The 24,858-nt window shown below is 40.7% G+C and overlaps 1 protein-coding gene across 6 annotated transcripts in view; it reads left to right on the top strand.

Annotated features, from left to right (window-relative positions):
- The window catches only part of PALM2AKAP2 (PALM2 and AKAP2 fusion), a 264,548-nt gene that overhangs the window by 48,229 nt on the left and 191,461 nt on the right, over positions 1–24,858 (top strand). For 5 of the 6 annotated variants that reach the window (XM_015652711.3, XM_015652708.3, XM_015652713.3 and 2 more), the window contains exons 2-3: positions 192–272; positions 12,974–13,104. In XM_015652711.3, coding sequence (XP_015508197.1) covers positions 192–272; positions 12,974–13,104 — 212 coding nt within the window. The remainder of the gene's footprint in view (positions 1–191; positions 273–12,973; positions 13,105–24,858) is intronic. The other variant, XM_015652710.3, reaches the window with a different exon arrangement.

The following is a 24,858-nucleotide window of genomic DNA, read 5'->3' as shown; positions in this document are numbered from 1 at the left end:
GGCAGAGGAGCAGGTGAAATGGGTCTGGTGACATCTGTACAGATGTGTTTGACTGCTTACATGCTGTTACGAATCTGCTACCCTTAAAGCTTCCGTTTCTCTGACGAGATCTCTCTCTCTCTCTCTCTTCCCCCCTCTCTCCCTCTCTCTCTCTCTCTCTCTCTCTCTTTCTCTCAAAATTATTTTCCAAGGAGAAAAGGAAAAGGCAGACAGAAATAGAAGGCAAGAGACAACAGCTTGAGGACCAGATACTTCAGCTGCAGCATTTCAAGGTAAGGGACTGATGCCAGAAATGATGGATTGACTAAATCTGTTGATTATTAGACATGCAGATCACACGTCTGAAAGCTGGGAAAAGCCCACTCTGACATGAAGCAGCTTTCACTGCCGGAGCCTGTCTCTTGCAGTGATCATGTCCTGCCTGCTTTTCATTCCATGTATTTCATGCACAGGACCATGTTGTTTAAATGGTTTAGGAGCATGGAGTCAGGAGGGTGTGTGTGCAGGCAGGACAGCAGTGCTGTTATTATTAAATGCTGTTATTTATTATACATAATGATAAGACACCAATTGCTGTGGCTTGGGTGTGCACTGCATGGCTTCAGCCAGCACTTTCTGCCTGCAGAGCTGCGTTGGATTTCTCTGGTGCCTGTCATTAGGTTTTCTCTCTCTGTGTTGCAGACACATGCATCTCTGTATGTACGATTTCATTGTAGGATGAAGTTATTAGGCATGCATGGCATTATAAAATGGGCATGCATGTACATGCAGGGAAGGTGTTGTTGCATTATGTGTGTGTCTACATGGAGAGGCGCCTTGATATTTAACAGGGTGCCAAGCAATCCTAGTCCCTGTTGGTCTCCATGACAGCTGCAGATAGTATCATTTGAAAGCCATCCTTGCTGTTTCTATTGCTTATCCCTCCTGTCAGTAGCATATTTGTGCACAGCAAAGATAAGAACAGAAACATACATGTGATCTTTCTGTAACCAGCATCAGTGGGTCAGATTTTGTTATATTAGTTCAGTAGGGGAGCCTGAGGAATTTCAGTGATTAAAATATCTGAGAAAGATTATTAGAACTGGAGAGTTTATCCTCACAGTAAGTGAGCTGAGCTGTGTTTTTAAAATTAAAATATTTAGGTTGCTTGTGGATTATGTGTGTGTGTGTTTGTGTGTGTGCTTGAAGAGTGCATCTGCATCGGGTGATGATGTGCAGAATATCTCTCCCAGACATGCACTTGTAAGACCACACTGCAAGTTATGCTACAGGCAAGATCCTTCTCCTGCTTCTCCAAGACCCTGCAGTCAAATTCTGAAAATTATTCTTCCTTTCCTGGTAAACACAATGCAGTTAAGCCCAAATAATTCATATCAGCCTACACAAGTTCCCCAGTCAAGTTTACCACCAGTCAGTGGATATCAAATATTGGTGTTTCCAGTCAAAGATGGGATTACATTTCTGTGGGGCAACAGGAATTGCCGTTTTGTTTAGGTTTCATTGAGTACAGGCAGGGGAGAATTTCTTCTGATAACTACAGGGTACTGCAGCAGAGCAGTAAGGTACTGTTCCAGTATCTTCATGATGCTTGTTTTTTTTTCCTTTTTGCTACCAAGCAGATGACTCCTTTTAGCACGTTAACTGTTTCCAAGCCAACTGCATTATGATTCTTTGTGAAATTCTTTAAGCAGAGCCTTTTGGATAGGCAGTTCTGTCAATTTTCTGCTTCATCTGTTTTACTTTGATATAGCTGTTGCTGAAACATATTTTATTCTCATCCATAGGAAAGTAAAACCCCTCAAGGTGGTGCAGTGGGATCAGCCCCTCAGCTGATCAGTAGACTGGCATTGACCTCAGCCCTGCTATGTTGATTGCCACTAGCAGAGGTTCAGTTTTGCTACATGGATTTTTTTCAGAGACACATGTGAAAAATAGCTGTGTCCCTTTATTTTTTAACCCACAGGATGGAGCATACAGGAAGCTAATGGGAGATCAGGGCACAGAAATTTAATGGCAGAGACATTTAAAATGGCAGCTTTCTCAGCTAAAATCACAGCCAGACTTAAGGTCTGTAATGCTGTGTGCGAGGATGAGCATCAGGATATGATAAAATCTTCCCCACATCTCCATTCAGTGTCATCACTTGTCACCAGAGGAAAATTTTGCTGTTTTTACAGGAGTGGTCAGGGTGACTGCTGCTTTATGAGCTGCCTGTACCACCAAGCAACTGTTTGCTGGGAGACCTGAATGAGGTCATAGCAGGGGTCTAACTGGGATTGCAGAGTTCATCCTCATTGCTGCTAGAACCTTCCTAAAATTAAAATAATAAAAATGTTTAAAAGTGGAGATTAAGGCACGTGGTGTTTTGGTTTCTCTTTGGAGACAGATGAAGAAAGCTGCATTTTTGTTTCATTTATCATTCAGTGTTCTGGTTGCTTAGTGAAGTGCTGACCAACATTTTATTTTGCCTGCCAGTTTTCTCTCATTTACAAAATTGTGTATCTCCCTGCCACCTCCCCAGTGCTCTCCCTCATCTCACCTTGCTTGTCCTGAGCCTCCCCAAGTCAGGGGCTCCAAGCCTAGTATGAATGTAGTCACTCAGCCTGATATGGCTCCCCAGTCTGACACACCAGACCAAAATAAGTGCATCTATTTTCCCTAAGAGTGCTAAGTCAAACACGATTAATTTCCTGAATTATGTGGATTTCATTTAGTTCTGTGCAATGCATACATCCAGGTTAAAAGACCAGGCTTTCCTAGGAAGCCTCTGTATTTATTCAAAATGCTGTGAGGCTGTTGATGTCCATATAGAGTGTAAGGATTTCATATCAGCGTTTATTAAAATCTGCTGTGAAGAAACCTCTGAAAATGAAATCTGGGTTAATCCCGTGTCTGCAGTATCTGGGTTGATCCCACAAGCATAACAGCTTGAATTCACACAAAGACATTCATGCCAGTATTCAATGGGTTTGCTTCATTTTTGTGCAACGTCAGAGTAATTTTCTTTTTAAAATGCACTGTGTAAAATAGCATGTTTGGTTACCTAATAAAGGTTCTGGAAGCTACAGGGTTTCTGTTAATTTCAGAAAATTTTATTCACATTGGAAAAATATCTAATAGAAATAATTTATTGCAAATGTTTATGCTGATTGCCTACAGTTTTCAAGTTGCTGATGCCAATTAGACCCCTAACAAAATTACTTTACCACCAGTTCATTCATTTTTCCCTTGTAATATATCTGGCTGAAAATAAGGCGGCAGCAGGTGCTGTCCCACTGCTTTAGGCAGAGCAACCCAGCAAACACTAGACCTAGTAAAAGTAAAACTCAGCACTGAATGTGAACAAGGCATTGGCAACACATTTTACGAAGGCTCCTGAGAATGAGACCAGTGCTGAGGACATCAGAATAAAAGTGTAGCTTGGCTATTAATGGTCTAGGTGAGATTCAGAGTTAATCAAGTGAAACCCTTCAATTGTGAAAATCTGGAGTAGGAGAGAGTCCAGAGTAGTATAGGCTCTAAAAGCTGAACTCCCTTTTACTGACAGTGAAACCATATCTTCTCTTCTGTGAATCAAAGCAAAGTAAGGACAAATGTGGCCACGGGCTGACTAGTATCTTGGGACCATTGGGGTTCTCTGTTGAAGGCAGGAAGTGTATTTGTCTGCATTACAATCAGATGCCTTCACTGGAAAGGCCCTAGGTGTTGGAACAGGTATAAAGATGCTTTGAAGTCCAACTTTTTTTGAGATTGAACATGCTCTTTTGCTCTAATAAGAGGGAATTTACAGCAGCTCCCCTAACCTCACACCTACTCCAGTCCTTTATATGAAAATAATACTTCTTCCATATAACACAAGGTCAACTTTGTTGTTTAACAACAGATGGAGTTGTAATTTTCTTGTTGTTGATTAACCATAGATAGCGTTTAAACTTCATGTCTCAGCAGTTTCTTGGCCATATGCCTATAAATGGGGCTTCCTTGTTCGTGGGAAATGGAGGTGTTACCACTTCTATCATTTGAAATCAGAGAAGTGGTCAAAATTCACCTTATACCAAACATACTTTGTGCAGTATCCATGAACATTATTTGGTTTCTGGAGAAAGACTGAAATTTATTTTGACTAGTTTAACTGGAGAGTACAACCTACAAGCAACAACTTCTTTTAAGAGCTTGATTCAGCTAGGCAGCAGTGGGCAGGCCTGTTTGAACAGAGATGTTTACTATTTCAAATAAACTCCAGGGCAGCAGTATTTCTTCCAAAATCTGCCTCTGTAGTTAGTTGAATAGAATTTCTATAATTGTTTACTGTAGCTCTGTTTGGTGGCCAATGGTAATAAAATAAATGGAACAAAAACTCCTAATTGAATGAAAAATTACTTCTTTGCTGTTACTTTAACTATTACAATTACAATAAATCCATTTTCCACAGTTATATTAGTCCTGGAGTGGTATAAATGTTAGAGACTTATTTATTTTAACATCTGCTTCTTAAAGACTGCAGTTCATGAGCACAATCTGTAACATAATTACATCTTTACTCTTAAGAAAAGGAAAGTCTTTTTACATTGTTATAGAGATTTAGTTAGGGTATAGTTTTAGCTAAAACTGTATCATCTATAAATAATTTTTAATTGTATATTCCAGTTATATCACTGTCCTAAATTTAATCTATTCTTAAAATAATTGCTGTCAGAAAATATAAGTAGATATGTCTGTCTATCTCTCAATATATGTGCAACATTGGGAAAAAAAAGGAAATAACTTTTGCAAATGAAGGAGGCTTGTTATTTCTTTATAGTGAATCCCTCTATGATTTTCAAGTAAATTAATCCTTAAACCAACTGGCAACTCAGCCAAGCACACAAAAAATGTTTGATGGTGTCATACCATTTCCTACACAGTCAGTGCAATATTCTCCAAAACCTAGTTCAGAGATAAGGATGTCATGTAGAACAGTGTTAAATGCCTTGCACAAGCCAAGGAAGACGACTTTTGTTGCTCTTCCCTTATCCACCAATGATTTATGTCTCTGTCATAGAAGGCCACCAAATCTGTCAGGCATGATTTGCCCTTAGTGAAGCTGTTAACTGTCACAAATCATCTCCTTGTTTTTCATGCAGCTTAGCATATTTTCCAGGAGGATCCTGCTCCATGATCTTGGCAGGCACTGAGGTAGGTGGGACTGACTGGCATGTCATGGCATAGGTCTTCATTTTTTCCTTTTTAAAAGCAGGGCTTACATTTTCACTTTTCCAGTCACTAGAAACTACCAGTCTGCCATAATTTCTCAAATAAAGTGAATAATGGCTTAGTCCCCTCTTCTACCAGTTCTCTTATCAGGTCTCGTGGACTTGTGCAGCTTCAGTTTCCTTAGATGGTCTTGAACTTGATGTTCTACTACAATGAGTGACTTTATGTTCTCCCAGTCCCTGCCTCTGCCTTCTGCATCTCAGGCAGGGTGTTTGGAGCACTTGCTGGTGAAGGCTGAGGAAAAAATGTCATTAAGTACCTCAGCCTTCTCCATGTCCCAAGTAACCAGGTCTCCTTTTTCCTTCTGGGGAGATTTAATATTTTCCCTAGTCTTCATTTTATCACCAACATACCTCTAGAAGCTTTTTTTGCTGCCTTTGATGTCTCTGGCTATACTTAAGCCCATCAGGGCTTTAGCTTTCCTGACCTGATCTCTGGCTGTAGAACAATCCCTTTGTATTCCTCACCTGGAGGAATTGCTTTCACCACTTGTCCTTGCTTTCACCCTCCACAGGCTTTCTTTTTTGTGTCTGAGTTTGTCCAGGAGATCCCTGTTCATCTACACAGGTCTCCTGGCATTTTTGCCTGGCTTCCTCTTTGTAGCGATAATCACTCCTGAACTTGTAGAAAGTGATTCTTGAATACCAGTCAGCTTTTCTGGGCGCCTCTTCCCTCCACGGTTTTATGCTATGGGACTTGACCAAGCAGACCCCTGAGGAGGCCAAAGTCTGCTGTCCTGAAGTTTATGGTAATGAGCTTTCTATGCACCTTCCTTGGTGCCCTGAGGATCTCAAACTTCATTTTGTGGTCCTTGCAGTCCAGGCTGCCCTTGAGCTTCACATTCCCCACCAGCCCCTCCTTTTTGGTGAGCACAAGACCCAGCATTGTACATCTTCTTATTAGCTCCTCCATCACTTGAAGAAGGAAGTTATCATCACAGCATTCCTGGAACCTCCTGGATTGGTTATGCCCTGCTGTTGTCTCTGAAAAAGGTTTTGGGGTCATTGAAGTTCCCCATGAGGAGCAGGGCTTGTGAGATCCTGGCCTCAGTGGTCCACTGCAGTAAGGATTTTATGAAAAGGACAATCTCAGGCAAATTACCTGTGTGGCTGAGAGAAACTTAGGAAGAGGTGATGCCATCAGTCACCAAAACCTGGTCACAAAAGGTTGTCAATTACAGTGGACTGGTCCAAAAATGATGGTAAAAGTTAAGTTCATGTGTTTTAATGTTCTATGGGATGAATACACATTAACTGACTGTTGGACAGCTTTTGCAACTCTTGGATTAAATGTAACCTCCTTAAAAAAATTTTGAGACATCACTTCCTTAAGATATTTCTAAGAAATGTTTCATCCATTTCCTGAACAAAGAATAACAAAAAACAAACTGGCAACTCTACAGGATAATGTTTAATCTTCTTTATAAACATGCTGTTTGCTCTTGAGCTGGCTAAGCTTCACCAGCTAGGATACTTTTTTTTTGTTGAATCATACGTATGAAAGCTATGACAATGTGCTTCAAGTAAAGACTACAATCAGTTTAGCTTAATTCCCTAATCTGGGCAATGCTTGAATCATATCCATCTATCATGCAGACGTGCTCCTTGGGCTAAAACAAGTGCCAGATAACTGGAAAGGCAACAAAAAGTTTTGCTGCTATATAAAACTAGATCATACCAGCAAGCTGGAAATGGCTGCTTGTCCATTCCAGGAACAGTCATACCATACAAGGCCACATCCAGCTTGCTGCAGAGCAGAGAAGAATCTCTTGTGTTTGCTGTGGACCACACCTCTCCTTTGTTCTGCAAGCAGATTCTCTCACACTGAAAGCCCACACAAGAAAACTCTGCATCAGTCTGAGCAGAGGCAGATTGTTTCATTTGCCTAATGGAAAATTAAATACTACAGAATCACTCAGGAGTACATTCCAGGAGGTTGCTTATTTCCAGATGGACTTAGCTGTCATACAGTTTGTGTCTATAGCCCTTCTCTGCATTTGCATGCTTATGCACAAATGATGAAGGGCATATAACATTAATATGCCTGCTTACACTACAGCCATGCAAACCATCTTTTTTTTCCATTTTTTTGAAAGACAAGGGAAGGCCTGCTGGCAAAGGAACAAGTCTTTCTAGAATCTCAGTACCTCATGTCCCAGTGACCTCTTTACTAATGCTGGCAGCAGTGCTGTGCATCAGCAGGCCTGACCCAGGCACGCAGGGTAGCCTGTACTAGCTGGGTTAGAGCCAGGTGGATGGCTCGGGAAGCAGCACAAGAATACAACAGTGAGAAGTGCAGTGTTTGGAGAGGAAAAAGTAGACAGAACAAGGGAGGAATCCCAGAGAATTTTTGACAGCGGTCATTCTTGCACTTTTGTCCCTTACAAAGTCAGTTTTATCAACCCAGGCAGATGCTTGGGAGCATGCACAAACATAACAGGCTTTGCTTCTCTGGGAGGCTTTCCCCCTTGTAGCTGATCTACTGAGTAGCAGGGAGGCCTCAGGTAGCTGCCAAACAGTAAAGTCAGACTCACTGCTGCCTCCAGAGCTCCAGATCTGCCTAAAATCTTCACCCTTTTTGTACCAAGATAACTTTTTTAAATGCAGAGAACAAATCGGAAATGTATCCAGTTATGCCAGCATCCTAATGGGAATGTTTGGAGGTAACATCTGACTCACAGATGTGACAGGTTAAAAATGTTCATTGCATTCTCTTAGTAGGCATGGGCTGGTTAAAATGGTTAAATGTAGATTTGAGGACTTGGGGAACCAACCTCTTGTGTTCATGTTTTTCTACGGCACAAATACTGCTTGGAGAGAGGGAGAAAATAATTTCATATTAATAAATAACTTCAGCTCCAAAATATTAATGCCTCATGGTCATCAAGACTCAAAGGCAAAACTTCAGTTTGGATAAGATTTCAGTAAAAGTGACTTCAATTTCAGTGGAATTACACCAGGGATCATTAGTGGCTGTTTTCTAGGGCACAGAAGACCATAATTACCTGGCACAGTCCACATCCAGAAATGTTTCACAAGAGCAGGCACGTTTTACTGAAGGAGGCTGTCTTGGGTCAACTTTTAACCTTTGTTTCTTCTCAGTATTACCATCTTCCTTGAAGTCAGGAGAGGAGTGCTGCACTTCAGCAAGCACTACTTTCAAGGAGAGATATTATTGATTGCCCTCTAAACATTTGGAAATACAAAAACCAAACAAAGATTTTTTAAGGGCCTACCTCAAAAGGTATCTTCACAGCATGAACAGGGACTTTTCTCTTGTCATAAGTCATGACAAGTCTGGCAGATGTGCCTGGGTTTCAGGTTAAGCACTGTATGTGGAACTGCAAATGTATTATTTTTATGAATAAAGTTTATGGAAATTGTTTCAAAATCGGCAAGATTGATGGTTAGAAATAATCAACTTTCACAAAGCAGGGAGTGCAGAGGTGGCAGGGAATAGGCATAATGATTTATTAAAAGGATGCTAAGGGGTTTACTTGCTGTAATAAAATATCCTCTGATACTTAAACTTTTGATGCAACATTAAAGCAAAATGCAGCACTAACAGTAAAGGTTTTCTTTGCATATTCAACATTAAATCTACTGCGTGCATTTGAAGAAGCTGTGCTTTATTTCCTTGCTAGCACTAAATGTAAACAAATTAAAGCCCTCAGGCTTCACTGTCCTAAAGCATGCAACTGGAATAAATAGCACGTAAGATTGTAGTGCATCACTTTTATGGCCATCACTATGCCTGCTGCATTCGGACATTTGGCACAATTTCTTTCTGTCCTGTCCAACAGTTGTTCACTTATTTATGGCCTCACTATTGTCTGTTCACATAACTGTGACCTGTTTTGTTTGTTTTTTGCATGGTGCAGAAGTCAGTTGGTTTTGCTATGCTTGAGCAAACTAAACAAATGAAGCTGCAAGGTATTTCTACAATCTCAGTGCTCAGTTCTGTGCAGACAAATGAAATCACCTGAGAGCAGTGGCAGCCTAGAGGATCTCAAGCCCAGTGCCCTTTCCACTTCAGTAAGAGAAAGCATTTTTAATGACATGATCTAACTTCTGCTGAAGGATTTAGCCCTGAAGAAATTTTTCTCTTGCAGTAAGTAAAGGAATACTTATACTAGACAGTAGATAGCATAGCTCTTGCTCTATCAGTGAAGGGGTTCCTTCTGAAAGTACAGCATATTTGCTGTATTTACAATATTCACATATTCCAGTATGGCAGTGAGCAGTATAAATACCTGTATTTTTACAGTAGTGTATGTGGCCACTCTCAGAGTGGAGCCTCTTTATCATTTGGATGATATCTAATCATACAACATGTGGTGCATAAAGAAGCTTTGAAATGCAGAGGAGAGTTAAAGCTCATAGCAGACAATGAAGGAAAAGCAATGCTGAAATACTAGCTTGTGGCTATTTTAATCACTGTTAAAGCAAATTCACAATATTGTTGTACAGGGGTAACTCATACAGGTACGTATTTTTGGGTTCCATCCTCATGCAAACCTTCTTTTAACACATTTGAGAAATGCTTACTAATCTTCCTGAGATAAGATTTTGCAATATTTTTCTAAGAAGCATAACCCAAATCTCATAGCTGTGGAGGACAGATGGCAGCAAACTCTTTTGTTTCCAGTCTGCATCTGTCTCTGGTTTGCATCTGTCTGGGTTGCTTTGATGTGGGCCGCCTCACTAGACTGTCTCACATCTAGGAGCTGTGCCTGAGCAGCCAGCACAGCTCTGCCACCACCTCACTACCCACCCTTGGTTCCATCATATCTACCAAGGCCTTCCCTATGTATTTGTGATGAAAATGCCTCCTTGGGAAATGTATGCTCAAAGCAGGTGAGAGATTCTTCCAACCCCTACACCAGTTATCTGGCGAGGGAGAAAATGCTTCTTGCACAGCAAGATGTGCGACCAACATCCCCTGGAGTATGCCTACCTGCTAGCCTATTTAGTCTGCAGTGAGTGCATAAATACACACAACCTCATCTTGAAAAGGAGAGTCAGAAACATCAAAGCTTCCAATTTTCCTGTTTGAGATAAAATATGCTGACATTTCACCCAAGAGGGAGGATTTTTAGTAGATCATAACATTTTTGTCTCTAAATATGTCTTTTAAAAATCCCATTGATGCTTTCCAGCTTCAAATTCATGCTATTAATAGGTAAAAAAAAAATAAAAATAAAAAAAAAGGCTTTAGGGAGAAAGAAACCATGTGATTTTGTAGCTCAAGTGTTTCATATAAACAAAGACCAAAACAAAGGCTGTACAAAATACCTTACTTTTAGTGTACAGCAGTTGTACTGAAGGGACTGGCTTCTCCCTGTGTGAGCATCAGCATGGAGATTCTGTAAAAACACATTGAGAAAAGCCTCTATTTTAACTTCTTCTTGGAGTAGGAGAGGAGTGACTGTTAAATTAATGTCTTCTGTGCCAGTGCTGTCCAAGCAGCACTTTGTCAAAGGCTTTATTTATTTATTTTTGCTGGAGCTGTATCTAAACCAGGTTTAGAGCAGAGAAGGCTGTCTTCATCTTTAAAGTCTGGTCTTTAGAAACTCAGGGGTTTTTTTCCAGCTGAGTGTCATTCAGGATTTCAGATTCAAGACCACACCTGAGTAAGATACATGCAGCAACACAGTTCCCCATGCAACTTGTCCACATTTGAAAGAAAAGGCAGCAGTTTGCTAAAGAACAGTCAGCCTCCACTAGACTTTGCACTGGATCTACCCCAGCAGGTGCCCACTGAGCTGTGCTATTGAGACTTTAAAGGCCATAGCAAAAGTTGTTAAATGTTTAGCCCCTCAAGACCTGTAAATCGATCTTTGTCTCACTTTGTTCCTTCATACATGTGGATGATTTGAAAGTCCTCTTCTGAGGAGACATTTCTATAGCATGATGAGTCTGAATGAGGTGAGGAACACTCTGGTCGGTAATCAACTTGGCTGAACACAGAATTTCACTACCAGCTTATGAAATGTAGCAGGAAGCACTAATAGATGGTAGTGCCAGGACAAGGAGTAGCAAACTGCAGAAACTGTGGCTGAAGATAGCCACTTGTACTGTTTTGGCAACTAGCAACTTAGAGGCCATGAGCAAAGCTGGGTTCAGCGAGGCAAAGTATGTCCTCAGCATAAGCAGGTCCAACTATTGAATGTGACTGCATGGGACAAGAGCATGAGACCTTTTCTGTTATGCAGAAGTCCTAGTTCACACAGAAATCATTTGAAATCCACCTAGACATCCTCTTATGCACAGCACATTTAAAACCAGTGAAAGCTTGAGTAATTTGCCTGTGTGTTTTGTGTTGCTTTGTGTCTGCTGCCTTACTAAAATGTAATTGCCTGACATCAAATAGGTCACAGAGTGATAAAAATAGTTTGTGCATAGATACTATGTCTATATATATATGCACACACTCAAAAACTAGCAAGAAGACCTTGTCTGTTATGTCAAAAATGTTTCTGTTTTGGGTAAGGTTTGAAGCTTGCTGTTGGTGGTAAACGTTTTCCTTTTACACATAATTTGCACAAGTCAGGTTCTATTCAGCAACAAGCATGGAATTGAAAAGACATATACAGCATGTTTGGACTGCCTCTGAAATCAAATTTCCTTGAACTGATGATTTCCTGATTAACTCCTCTTTGCAGAAGAGAAGCTGGCTCCTAGAACTAGCACTGCCAATCACTTTGCAAATTCAAAACCAAGGCTCCCCTTTACTGATCAAAGCAAGGGAAGCTTTAGTTGGTCCCCTGGCTGATTGTTTTTTCCATCAGGTCAATTTCCTTCTTGTCAAGGGGCAGTGTCCTTTTTAGCTTTGGGCTCCTGGTCTTCCTCATCCTATCTGCTGCATTCCTCTGTCAGATTTGGGTCAGACAAGGAACATAGGCATGCATGCTGTGTTAAGCATGGCTTTCAACCAGTCCACCTCCGCTGGTGAAGTACCCTGGATAAGCTGCGGCTGTGTTAAACAGGAACCAGGTGATGTTGTAGACACATTTTCAGTGTAGAAAGGACAACAAAACTCCCAGGAATAGTTCTATTGGGTGAAGGATGCTTCTTGCAACAGTGTTGTTGTGTCCTAGCAACCCTTCCACAATTTCTGGATGACTTGTGTTCATTTGTTCTAATTTGTGTCTGCCCAAGAGAAGATGTGTGTGCTCATGTTTATGTACACATGTGTCTGTCTGTCTGCCTGAAACACATCTGTTGTACAAATAAAAAACATATTTGATTGATTTAATAGGAGACTGATTTTATACTCCATGAAAAACATTACATTTAGAGCACACTGATTTTTTGTTTTTGAAGCTTTAGAAAGTTTATGACTTTAGTCCTTCCAGCACATGCCTTATTATTCACAAGAAATCCATACTTTGGTTCAAAAATTTCAGTTCTTGCAGGACTTGCTAATTTGTTAAACTGTTGGTTTTCTTAGGAACTAAAAATAACTTCATTACTAATCCATAATATAAGGCATTGATGGTAAATAAACTGTATACTGTAAAACTGACACTCCTCAATGTGAAAGACCTGACATCTGAATAAACAGCTGATATTGTTTGGCTGTTATCAACTGTCTGAAGCAGTAAGCAGGAATTCAGTGGGGACAAGCTAATATTCAGAAGCAAAGACAGCTTCTTCTCAGTCTTCATATAGTTTTTGTTCAGTCTATAGCTAAGATATGGAATTTTTTTACATTGCAGTCCAAAGCTCTTCGGGAAAAATGGCTGCTACAGGGAATTCCTGCTGGCTCTGCAGAAGAGGAAGAAGCCAGAAGGAAGCAGTCAGAAGAGGATGAGCTGAAGGTGAAAAAGCTGGAAGAAAACATACACAGGTAGGGAGAGCTTCAGGTCCCCATCCCTGGCAGCAGCTGTTGGCAGCTGCCCATGCAAGACTGGCAGTCACACATAGGGCCAAATAAGCCCAACATTTGTCTCCTAGATGTCCATGTTTTTCAAGATAGAGTCATTCTGTTATCTTTGTGTTTAGTGGACTTTTATGGGCTTCTTTCATGAGGTAGCTAAAGAGAGGGCCAAGTTCTTCCTTCAGATGCATGTGTATGACTTGATCAACACACAAGAGATTCTCCATTCCTTTATACCTCCTACAGCCAAAATGAGTTCAAAGAGGGAGAGCATCCTTTTGCACACACTTCACTGGTCCAAATGACTTTTTTGGCAGATGCCACCAGCAGACCAAATACCTATTGCTTTCAAAAGCAAGGTTCGGGTGTTAGATTGATTTCCTTTTATCAGTTTCCCATTGCAGTCTGAGTTGACATTTGTCCTCATTTTGTGTTTTTCCTTGTTTTGTTATAAACAGAGGTCTCTAAACCTCATAAGGAAAGTGCTTTTAATCCTCACAGGGCAAATTGCAGAGCTGCCTCTACTGTTTAGGTTATGTAATTTTAGAACTTTTTTCAGCTGGCAAAAGTTGTTAAAACTTGGGAACTCAACTTTTAGAAATACATCAGCTGAGGCTACAACAGAGAAAAGGGAATAGGACCAGTAATCCAAGGGTTGAGGTATTAACTTAGCATCTGGTGAACTTAATTTGCCTTATGGCAGGTTTCTTGTGGAATTTCTTGGAGAAGTCAATGAAACTGTTTCTTTGGGGATATAGACAAGCAGACCTATCCTAAGCCTGGACAATGCTAAATGATTACTATGTGGAAGATACCGATCATGAATGTAAGAGTTACCTCATGCTACTGGTCTTTGTCCTGTGATTAATGTTAATTGAAATGGATCTGAGAATATTTATTGTTCTTTTATGTTTGTGGTAACATAAGGCAAGAAAAATTTTTTTTTAGATTTCATATGATATCTGATGTTTTACTTCACAAATTAATACTGTATATGGAAAGAATACATGGACTGTGCTTCTGAAATATGTACTGTAATACATATTTCATCTAGTGCTGAATGTTGCAATATGCTAAGAGCCTTGAACCCATCCAGCAAAACACATTAGAGTGGCTAATTTCAGCTGTATGAGTACCACCACTGAAGGCAGTGAAACGTCGTTGTTTAATTAGTTCAAAGTGTAGGATGAAGGACTGTGTAAATCTTTTGCTCCTATGGCTTGCTTTTTTGCTTCCTTTACTGCAGCCATGAAATCAAAAATTTGAATATTTGAAAGTAACAGAGCTGTCTTCTTCTGTGAGCACTTATCTGTCAAAGGACAGGCTAGCTGCTTTCTCCTGAGTTGAGGTGACATTTGTGTGACAGCCTCCCTAACACACTTAACTTCCCTGTTGTCTTTCTAAAGGAATTCCAAAGACAGTAAAAAAGCATTTTAATTTAAATGAGAAAATATTATATCTGAACTGTAGATATTAGACGGCAGAGGTTGAGTCCGTAGTCTAATTACAATTTACATCCATGATGACATGGCACATATCCAGAGCCCATCAAAATAGGCTAAGAAGGTAAAGGGCTGTAGAAGGGGGGAAAAGAGAAAAGATATCAAGCACATTATCCTGAAGAGTGAACTAGAATGGACTCATCCTGAAAGTATTTTTCTTGCTGCCTGTGCATTACATTTTCAGTCCACATTCCCAGGAGAGAATCAAGGGGGAGTATTACAGGGGAATTGTTCATCTGTTCACGTTTGCAGGGGATAAATGGCCTTTTGGAAGTCCACTATGGACTATCCAGGGAAACCCTGTGAAAAAGCTCAAACCCCCTCAACAGAGATGAGAGAGGACAGACTAAGCTGTTTCACAAGGAGGATAGAAAATTTCTTCAAGACCAGCCCTGAGGCTGATTCACAGAACTGTAAAACCACTGTTCCATAGATCTTGCATATTCATTAGTGTCACACTGCATCATATGTGAAAGCACAGAGCAGCTGCAGTATCAATATGTCTGTGAAAAAGTCTTGACACACACATTCTGAAAAATATATATTAAAAAAATTATATATTATTAAAATATATAATTTCCATTTCCTCTTGGATCAGGGAGACGCTTATTTGTGAGGAGCAATGTCCGGCACCTGCTGGCAGCCAGTACCCATGACCCTGCTCAAAGATGAGGGAATGGGAAGTCATCCCTTTCCTCCTTCAGCAGAGCATCCCATCATCATGACTGAGAGCACTATTTCTCCTACTCACACTGAAGCATTCAAAAAGGTTCCATTCTCATACCCCTGCTTTTATTACACGAACAGCTGTGGTACAAGTACCCATAGTTATTTGCAAGCCAGCTGTAACCAGTAGGTCTGACAAGCCCGGTGAACTGTGGCATTTAGAACAGAAAACTGAGTGTTTGAGGCCAGACTAGCATTCCTGAATGAGGATGTGGCTTCATGTAGGTGGGTCCATGTAGTTGGTGGGCTCATGAGGATGTGTGCTGTCCAGAAAAGACCAATACCTTTTGGAGAAACAGTAAGGGTAGCACTGAGTTTGTAGGTGGACTTTAAGGCCTTTCACATCAGACAAATTTTTTGGTTGAGTATTGCTCACTCTAGTTCTGTTTTAAGTGACTTTCTCACTAAAATAATGCATTTTTCAATATGTAAACATGTTTCTAATGTTTTTCTTAAGCTAGTGTAACCAGTTTTCCTTTGTGTGGGAAGTGTTTCATTTCAAGGAAGGCAGTAAAAATGCATAAGAGTACAGACTGCTTCTTATTTATTAGATTTCTGTGTTACTTTATCATGATACAGGAAATCATATACTTCAGTTTGTAGCTTGCAAGGATATGTGCATGACTCTACTTAGACATGAGTAAGTATAATGATTTAATGAGCTTTCTCATCTGCAAAAGCATTTTAAAGAAGAATTCCTACATTACTCAGCACTTTTGTGCACTTCATGTTGAGTGATGGAAAAAATACCAGCATCAAAAAAAGAGGAATAAAGCAGAACAATTAATGCAATGCAAATAATTTAATGCTATTATAATGCTGCTAGTTAACATCAGGAGGGCATAGAAGTACATTATGTACATATAAGTTAAAAAACAAGGAGTGCAAGGTGAGGACATGATGCAGGCATATGAATGGTATAACTGTGGATTGCAGGCAGAACAGTGATTTGACAATTGGAATTTGTTTAATAAGTTTAGAACCCTTGTAACCAAGAACGCAAAGCGAAAATCAAGCAGTCAAAAGAGCTGAATAATTTTAGTCCTGAATTTCCAGCACTCCTGCTTGCTTGACTTCAATCTTCAGAATAAGACAAGATGCCCCATGTAAAAATCCTCCATCTCTTGCATTTCTCCTAAAAACGTGGTTGGTCCAATGGACTTAACAAGAAGACTGAAACCCATGTTCAACATTCATTGAGTCATAGTGTACTGGATGTCTATCAGTAGTGGAATAACATTGTCAAACGTCTGAAACCTGGCTGGAAGACTGGTGGCAGCATTGTATCAATGTCAGAGTGATGTCAGATCTTGATATCTCTTCACAAAAAACTGCTCTAAGTCATAAAATTATTTAGTTTTTTTATGTTTCAATAAAGATCCTGGGTCAGTGGTAGAGGAAAGCTGACATTTCTGAATTTCTTTCCCATTGATACAAAGTACTAAAGTGATCTCCTGTTTTTTGCAGCTACCTTAGATTTGGAGTAAATTATAGTAAAGAAGTGAAAAATGAATGAAAAACATTTTACTTCCCTTACACTTATTCTCCAAATCACAGACTTGAAGCGTTTTATTTGGGATCGCATTGATAGAGATTCCCGGTCAACTTCCACAGCCATACTTGTGATAGTGTGTTGTAGGTGAAACAAGTGCTGCAACGTGTTGCATGCCTCCCATGGTTTGGTTTTTTTACCGCATGACGGCCTGGGTGTTTTGCAGCAGTGAATGGAAAGCTGGCATTTGAGATCTGGATATTATACACATAGTATTCATAGAACTGAGTAGCCCACCTGCCTGCTATTCCTTCACATTTCAAATGCTCTCAAAATTATTTTGTTAGATTAAATTATAGTTCATAGCTGGTGGCCTGTGTTTACTACAAAATATGAAGGGTTTTTGCTGCTCTGAAGATTTTGGGTGGCATGGAAACAAGAAATGCTCTATATCTCCCTGCTTGATTATTATCACTTGCATAAAGTACCAGGACTGGACTTCCTGTGGTTTCTGGAATAAAGAAAACCAGTGAAATAAATATTCAGTGAAGTGGCATATCACTCCAGTAATCAACAGTGCATTTGTTCACCTTGGATGAGGAGGCGCACAGCAACTCCAAGGAGTGACAAATTACTATTTTAGCCATTTTGGACATGTGGATCAGGCAGACAGCTCAAACCAGTGGATTCAAGATCCCCAAAATGTATATGTAAGAGCCACTTGTGGCACTTGGGCACTATGACAGCTCTTGCAGGTGAAGCAGTGCAGGACGGAGGCCAAGGAGTAAGCGGATCCCTTGTTCTTTGCTCAGGACTAGTCAGCTGTCAGCCCATCCAAGGTCCTAATGTTTGCAAAAGCCTTTTGGGGTTGTGAAATGCTTCACTTTTCTGCATGCTGGTGCTAAGCCACTGCTGTGTCACCTCTAGGAGAAAACTTTTCCATGGTGATCCAGCATGGATGGAGAGCTCCAGTGTTAATGATGGGAGGGTCTGTGTGTTGGCCTGTAGGGCATGAGCTCTTTCATGGGGCAAGCACATCCTTGATGGTTGTTGCTGTCTTGCTGATGTGGGCAGGGAGTAAGTGCATGCAAAAATCCCTCCCTCCCAGGAGCTCCCAAAGCAGAGTGCTGAACTGAAAGATGCCTAATGAAAGGAAGTGCAGGAGATACACAGCTTCCAAGAAAAACACTTAACCTGAGAGGTCGAAATAGACTCTGACTGTAAGCTTACATGATGCAAAATAGATGCTGAATGTTAGCTGAATATAAGCTTACCACCTCTCCCAAGCAAAAGGGACCTTGGTTATACACTCTGCTGTTCTACTGTGCTTGATCTCTGCTTACCAGTATTAGATGTAAGTCCACATCTAAGTGGAAGCAGATGCAAAATATGGTAGAATTTCTTCAAATTTGGCAGAAATTTCGTCTTCTCCCATTACTGCAATTAAATCTTACAGGTAAATGCTTAGATTTAAGTTTTGTCAGAGAGGCTAGGCTAGGCCATGAGAAGAAAACCTTCCCCGAGTTGATTTGATAGGTGGAAAATAAAAATAAAATCTCCTTAAAGCATCTTATTAATAGACTATGAGTGCCTCACAGATCTGTGATGCTAGATGGGTTCTACACTAAAATTTCTTCTCATTGACAAGCCTAGCAAGTACAGACTCATGGTTCAGCTGAGGTTGTTGCAGTTGCTGCACCTTTACCATTTTCTCTCCTTCAGGCACCCATTGTTCCATTTCTTTCTGATGTTAATATTTGTTTCCTGCATCTTCTTTCCATGATAAAAACCTGGTGTGTTTCAGACTGGGAACTCTGAATAGAATTTCATCTATCTTGCATGGTCACTTATAATCTTTGCATGCGAAAGAGAGAGAGACATGCAACTGAACTCCTTAAGGAAAAGGATCATCTGATGTCAAAACCAGCTTAGACCTCCTCTGTAGCAGACAATGTAAGCTGGTAGCAGAGATGCCATAAACCTCTCCTTAGCCAGGTCTCAGCCATTTCCCTTCAGTCTTAACCTCCAGAGTGATATGAGCAGTTCCTGAAGTTATGTTAGTGCAGGGAACAGTGTGTCTTGTTTTGCAACTTCACATTGATGGCAGATGGAGAAAATTATCAAGAGCATTGTTTATTCAGTATTTTTCACTTTTACCTAGAATGCCAGATGCAGCTGTAGGCAAGCCTTCAGTTTACTTCCATATGCTTCCCATCTAATCAGTTCTGTTGGGTGAGCTCTCTAAGAGGGAACTTGCAAGGCAAGAATGTCTTCTCATGACCATGTAGTGTCTTCAAATTTTGCTCACCTTGTGAGGGTGTATCAAGCTCTCTGCAGAGGAGTAGCTGTTCATCCCCAAACCTTCGGTCTAGTTCTCCACTAAGATTTATCAACACTAGTTCTCATATGCTGCAGGTCTGCATATTCCAGTTTTAGCAATCCTTCAAACTGTGGTTTCCAAAACAGCACAACCTTAACCTCCCGTTGTGCTCTTGATAGGGTTTATCTTCATATGTGAGACATTTCTTAGAAAAATAGAGACCAAAACAAAACCAGGCAAAAAGCCTAAAACCCAGGAAATTACAGTTTTTCAAATGAACCTGTTCTGCAGTGTGATTAGAGAATTTCTCAGAACTTTAATGATGATGTATGAAAAGCAATGAGATGGGGGTTGCTGGGTGGCAATGGATTTGCAGTTTTTTCACTTGGTATGATATATTCAGATGTAACACTTAAAAAAAGAAACAACAAGCTGACACTAAAAATAACAACACAGCTTACTACTTCAGCTCTGAAATTCAACTCATACTTAAAATAGCAGAATGGCATACCAGTGTCTTAACGGTTGCTTAAATGCTGGTGTTCTGGGTTTAATAGTAGCAATCTCTGGATCTTCCACAACCCTTAAGCATTGCAAGCTTGTAATAATGCAATGATTTCTATGCATATTACAGAATGAAGAAAAGGATAGGCTCTTCAGTTGGAGCACAGACTCCCTTCACATCACCTATGTCTGCTCTCCTTAAGTATGTTTACCATATATGGACCTTGATAAAGACACCCATTTGCCTAATTTGAAAGCCAGATATAAAAGAAATACCAAACCTCTGCCTGCACATAGCAAAGGATTTTCCACCTCTAGTGCTTCTGACACTTCACCCGTGTCAGTGTGCTGTCGATTTAGAGGCATGTTCCTTGAGAACAGAAGCAGGTTGTCAAGGTGTCCAGCTTCAACTAAGGTAGAGTCAATTTCTTCTTGTGGTGCTTCATCTCCAGCTGGGCTGAAAACCACCACACAAGGATGCATCTTTTAGAAAAGATAACACTCGTAAAGTGCCATCAGTTTCTGTATGAGTTAACACTAGTTCACATGCTTCACACTCTTATGAAAGGGGCAAAACCTCTAGGTCAGGTTCAGGAAGAAAAATGCAGTTTCACCAACAGTAGCCTTTCAATAAGATGGACATTTTTTGCAAGACTGGGTTTCTGTTGCCATACTAGATAAGACATATAAGTAAAATATTATGAAGTGAAAAACTCCTGAGCCTCCTTGGCTTTAACACTTCAGAGTTAAAAATCCACATCTCTTAATGTGATGGTGTTAGCCAGGTGAGGAAATCTGTTCCTTACACATTTATTATCTTATGTATTGAATCACCACAGTTCCAAAGCCATCTAAGATGCCCACACCTCTTTTAAGCCTAGTAGAACTGACAGGAGTTTCCTGAATCAGAAAACTGATTCAGCATGACGGGCAGGAAACTGTTGAACTTCATTGCGTCTGAATTAAATATTAATCATGGTCCAAATGGGATAGTTGCCTGGAGTAAAACAAAACTGACTAGAGTCCTTTCCTTTCCTTGTTATGCTTGCTTTTGTTGGGGTTGGCCTGTTGTCTTGCTTTCCTTGTATGCCAGCCCTAACATGGCGTAGTAGAGATGAAACAGCTCCTTACATACAGTTGGTTCATATCGCACTTGGTAGATGGAAAAAAATAAAGGTGTGCAAATTGTATAATGGGAAGACAAGTGTGTGTGAATATAACCTACATGTGCACAAACTTGAAAGACATGACAAACTAGGAGTGTGTTTAGAAAGATAAGGCAGAGGGTTAGGCAACAGCATGAATTTGTTTTACTGCTTTACAGGATCATTAGTCTCTCTTAAAATTAAATCAGGGGAGCTCTCTCTTCCCTGCCAAACTACTCTTTATGTGCTGGACATAAAGAGTCCAGAACATGCAGGGTACCCATGTGTGTGTGTGTGTAGATAGAATTCTGAGGTCAGGTCATGCAGTGTACATGCACTCATGCTCACACACTATGTGTGGTCCCATAGTTCTGGCCCTCAATATTCTTTACTCCCAAAGGGCCAGGTTCATCCTGTTGAGTTCCAGGTTCTTGAGTAAGTCACCTACATTGAGTCATCATCTCATTTTTCCCCCCATGCAATCAGTGAGAGAACAGCATCACCTCTGTGGTCTGTGTAAGCCCCTCTCCCTCTTGATTTCAAGCGCCTTAGCCAAGTGCCTCAAGAGCAATGTGTGGAATTTAAGCCTTGATGTTTCTGCCTGCTCAGGCACCCTCTACTGGGCCTCTGGGCACTACCGTGATGCAAATATTCACCAATACCGATTACTTATGTGTCTGGTGCATCATCTCCTTATGACCCTAGGCTCTGTCCTGTCACTCCTGCTGATCTCCAGCACTGACACGTACTCCTTCAGGGCTGGGCTAGCGCTGGTAGGTGGAAGTGGGGCAAGGTGCAGTGTCTGGAGCCACCCAGTGGGCATTGGCAGTCTCGATTTTAAAAAATCCGCAGTCTAAAAAGCATGTCACCTTCCCTGCAAGGTCCTTTAACTCCTGCAGTATGTGAATCCTAAGGCAAAAAGTACAATCCCTACTGATGGTCCACTGAAAGGCAAAGAAAGACTGGATGTGAAGTAAGGAATCCTGATTGATAAGAGACATATGTAATGAATTTCATTGAAAATTTGCATTTATAGAAAAAAATCCCAAGGAGGCATGTTCAGAAACAGATAGTAATCTGCTTGCACATGTATCATGGTCTCACTTAAAAAATGCAAACAAGATGTAACAGAGAAGTTCAGTGCGTTCAGAAAAAAACTGTAGACATCCAAGAATACAATGCATGACTGATGTGATAAAAGTAAAAATGAGGGACATTCAGAGCACTTGGACCAGCATGTTACAAAGGTGAAACATGCTCATTGCCACGTAAAAATATATAGCAATGCAAATTCAGGCTTGGAGGCTGAAATGGTGTATGGCTCTGTAGTGTAAGATACCGAGGAACCAGGCCTCAGCACCAGATTGCTACAGGAACTCAAAGTAGAGAGCTGACTTGGGTATCACATGTGCACAGGGGCAGCAAAACCTATGGGGGAGAGATAGGGACTAATAAATGGAGGCACGGAGAGACTTTATACAACAAATGCACATGGATTAAAACCATTTCAAAGCAATACTTGCATGGCATCTGCTGTGACTTATTGTGGCCACAAGGGAAAAAGGACTTAACAAAGATGCTAAGAGTGCTTCCAAGCAACAGGTGAGGGGAAGAGGGGGAGGAAAGAAGAACAGCTCAAACATTTTGGGGAAGAGGGGGAGGAAAGAAGAACAGCTCAAACATTTTGCAAAACCACCAACATAAAAAATTAGTTTAAGGTCAGGAGATTTATTTAGAGCTTTACTAGGTATTTCCATGTAATCAATATCCACAGCTGCAGTTAGGACTCCTGAAAAAAGCACATTGTGTATTGCAAAGTTTGGTCAGCAAAGTCAAGAAACTGTAGTAAAGTCATGATTATGACTTTAGAATATCATTAATGTCTTAGAAAGACTATTTGGAGTAAAAGGTAAATTCCAGTTTACCAGCCATTGGAGTCACTTGGACAATGTCTATACTTCTTTTTTAGAAGTCCTTCAGCCAGGGAAGACTACCTGATATGCAAGGAGTCATAGCTATGAGACAGTGGAAGAGATGTATATATTGAAATTGGTCCACCTGGGTTCTCCCCATGCAAAGGAATCTGTGGACAAGGGTCTGATATGCTTTAGGTGCCCGTAACACGGGTCTTCTGGGGCTTGAGTGGGGATCTGTTCTCTCTTCTCCATAGCTGTCAGTCTACCTCAGGACAAATTCACCTAAATACAATGCCAGAGTCCTAAGAAGGCAAGTAAATTCAAAAACAAAGTACCTGCCAAGGAAAAGACAATCTTAAACAGATGAAGCTGATTCTGAATAACTGGATCACTGGAAACTTCAAAAAGCTGTAAAAACATTTTTTTGATTGTAAATGGTCTGGAAGACCTGACAGAGCAATACCACGTTCATGCTGTCCTATTCCCAGGAAAAAGCATTTAGTCCTCCATGTGAAAGTCTGTTAAATTATGCCTACTCTATACTAGAACATTTTTACTAATGAAGCTACAAAAGCAAATCTTCCCTTTGTGGATTGGTGTTTTTATGTTTTTACCAGCAGAAAGTATGGACACTTAAATGGTGCAAGTTCTATAGGCAGAGGTTATTGTAGCCATGTACTGACCTCTCTACTAGAATACATACTGAAATAAAATGTTTTTAGTAACAACCTACCCTCTAGGCAAAACCAGCACATTAATGGGAAAGTTTGCAGTCAGTGCTAGTGGAGAGAGTCACGGGGACCCAGGCTTTGAATCCTGCATTCATCTAGACAGTGTTGGTGGTACAGAGTGTGTCTCTGGGAATTGCCCCAAGGAAAGAAATCAGCCATGACAGGATGAAGTGCAGAATTATCCCTGGGTTAAACTCTTGCCTCTGCCAAAGGCTTCTTGCATTATTTGAAGCAAGGTACTACAGCAATTCTTCCACATCTCATATTCCAGTGTTCATTTGTGCAATTACCTTTCTCACACATGTACTATGATGTGAGCTGGGCTCTTTTGTACAGGAATTGCTTCTCATTGCATGAAGAGAACTTCATCAGTGTCCCTTAGAATACCGAGTGAATTTTTGTTCTTCAAAATTCTTCTAATTTTTCCTGTTTTTTGCACTGGCAGCTGAGATATGGTGCTTCTGAAGTCAGCTTGAGATCCCTCAGGCCCACAGTGTGACACACCAGCATAAATTAAATAACTTTTGTTGATAATTCCTAAAGGAGTTTTTAAATTCAGCTGTAAAAATCCAGTTCCCAAATGTCCTGGGACAAATTTGAGAGAAAACCTCCAAATGGGCCCCCTCCCCCAACTGGTTCAGGAAAATATTTCCTTGGAGAAAAGTGGAAAAAACCTGTTTATTTAACAAGCAAAGTATCTGCAGGCATAAAAAAATTAATAATATTAAAAAATAAAACCTCTCACTGTTCTGAAGAGGTGGCAAATTCAAAAACGTCTTTTCATGTGGTGTAGCTCAGCTCACTCAGTCTCTCATCAGTCCCTCCAGGACTGAAAAGTGCCGAGGCCCAGGCCCCGGTGGGCCCCAGATGTGAGCTCCTGGGGTTTGTCTGGGTTTTCAGCCCAGAGCAGGTTTGAACAGATCCAAAGAAAAATGGGGAAAAAAAACACACTGTGGGTTTTTTTCTGCCTCAGCTAGCTAAAAACTGATTAAAAGCAAAGGAGAGCTCTGTCCCGCTGTCTGTCCGTGCTGCAGACAACACAGTCCAGAGAAGAATGCAGAGGAGCGAGTGTCATTTCTAAAAACAAACTGCTTCTTTTCCCCCTTTGCTCTCAGAACCAGTCTGAAAAGTGCAGAACTTAACATCCAGAATAAACAGAGCATATGGATGCTAAATTCTGACAGTGCCTGTACATATTACAGGCTGCAGAGCTCCTCAGGCTGGTCCTGAGAAAGTAGTCTGGGAAAGAATTAAAACAATCCTCAGGGACACAAAACAACCTTGCAGGTGTTGTTTTGTGTTCCTTGTTTTCCTTGCAGGAGAAAGTCAGGGGGGTGGTGTACCCCACTGACCAATGATGGTAATGTAGCAGTTTACTAACCAATAAG

The sequence above is a fragment of the Parus major genome, chromosome Z (assembly GCF_001522545.3).
Source record: "Parus major isolate Abel chromosome Z, Parus_major1.1, whole genome shotgun sequence".
Classification (NCBI taxonomy): domain Eukaryota; kingdom Metazoa; phylum Chordata; class Aves; order Passeriformes; family Paridae; genus Parus; species Parus major.
Note: the sequence above shows the minus strand (reverse complement) of the source record. Positions and strands in the feature narration are given on the sequence as shown.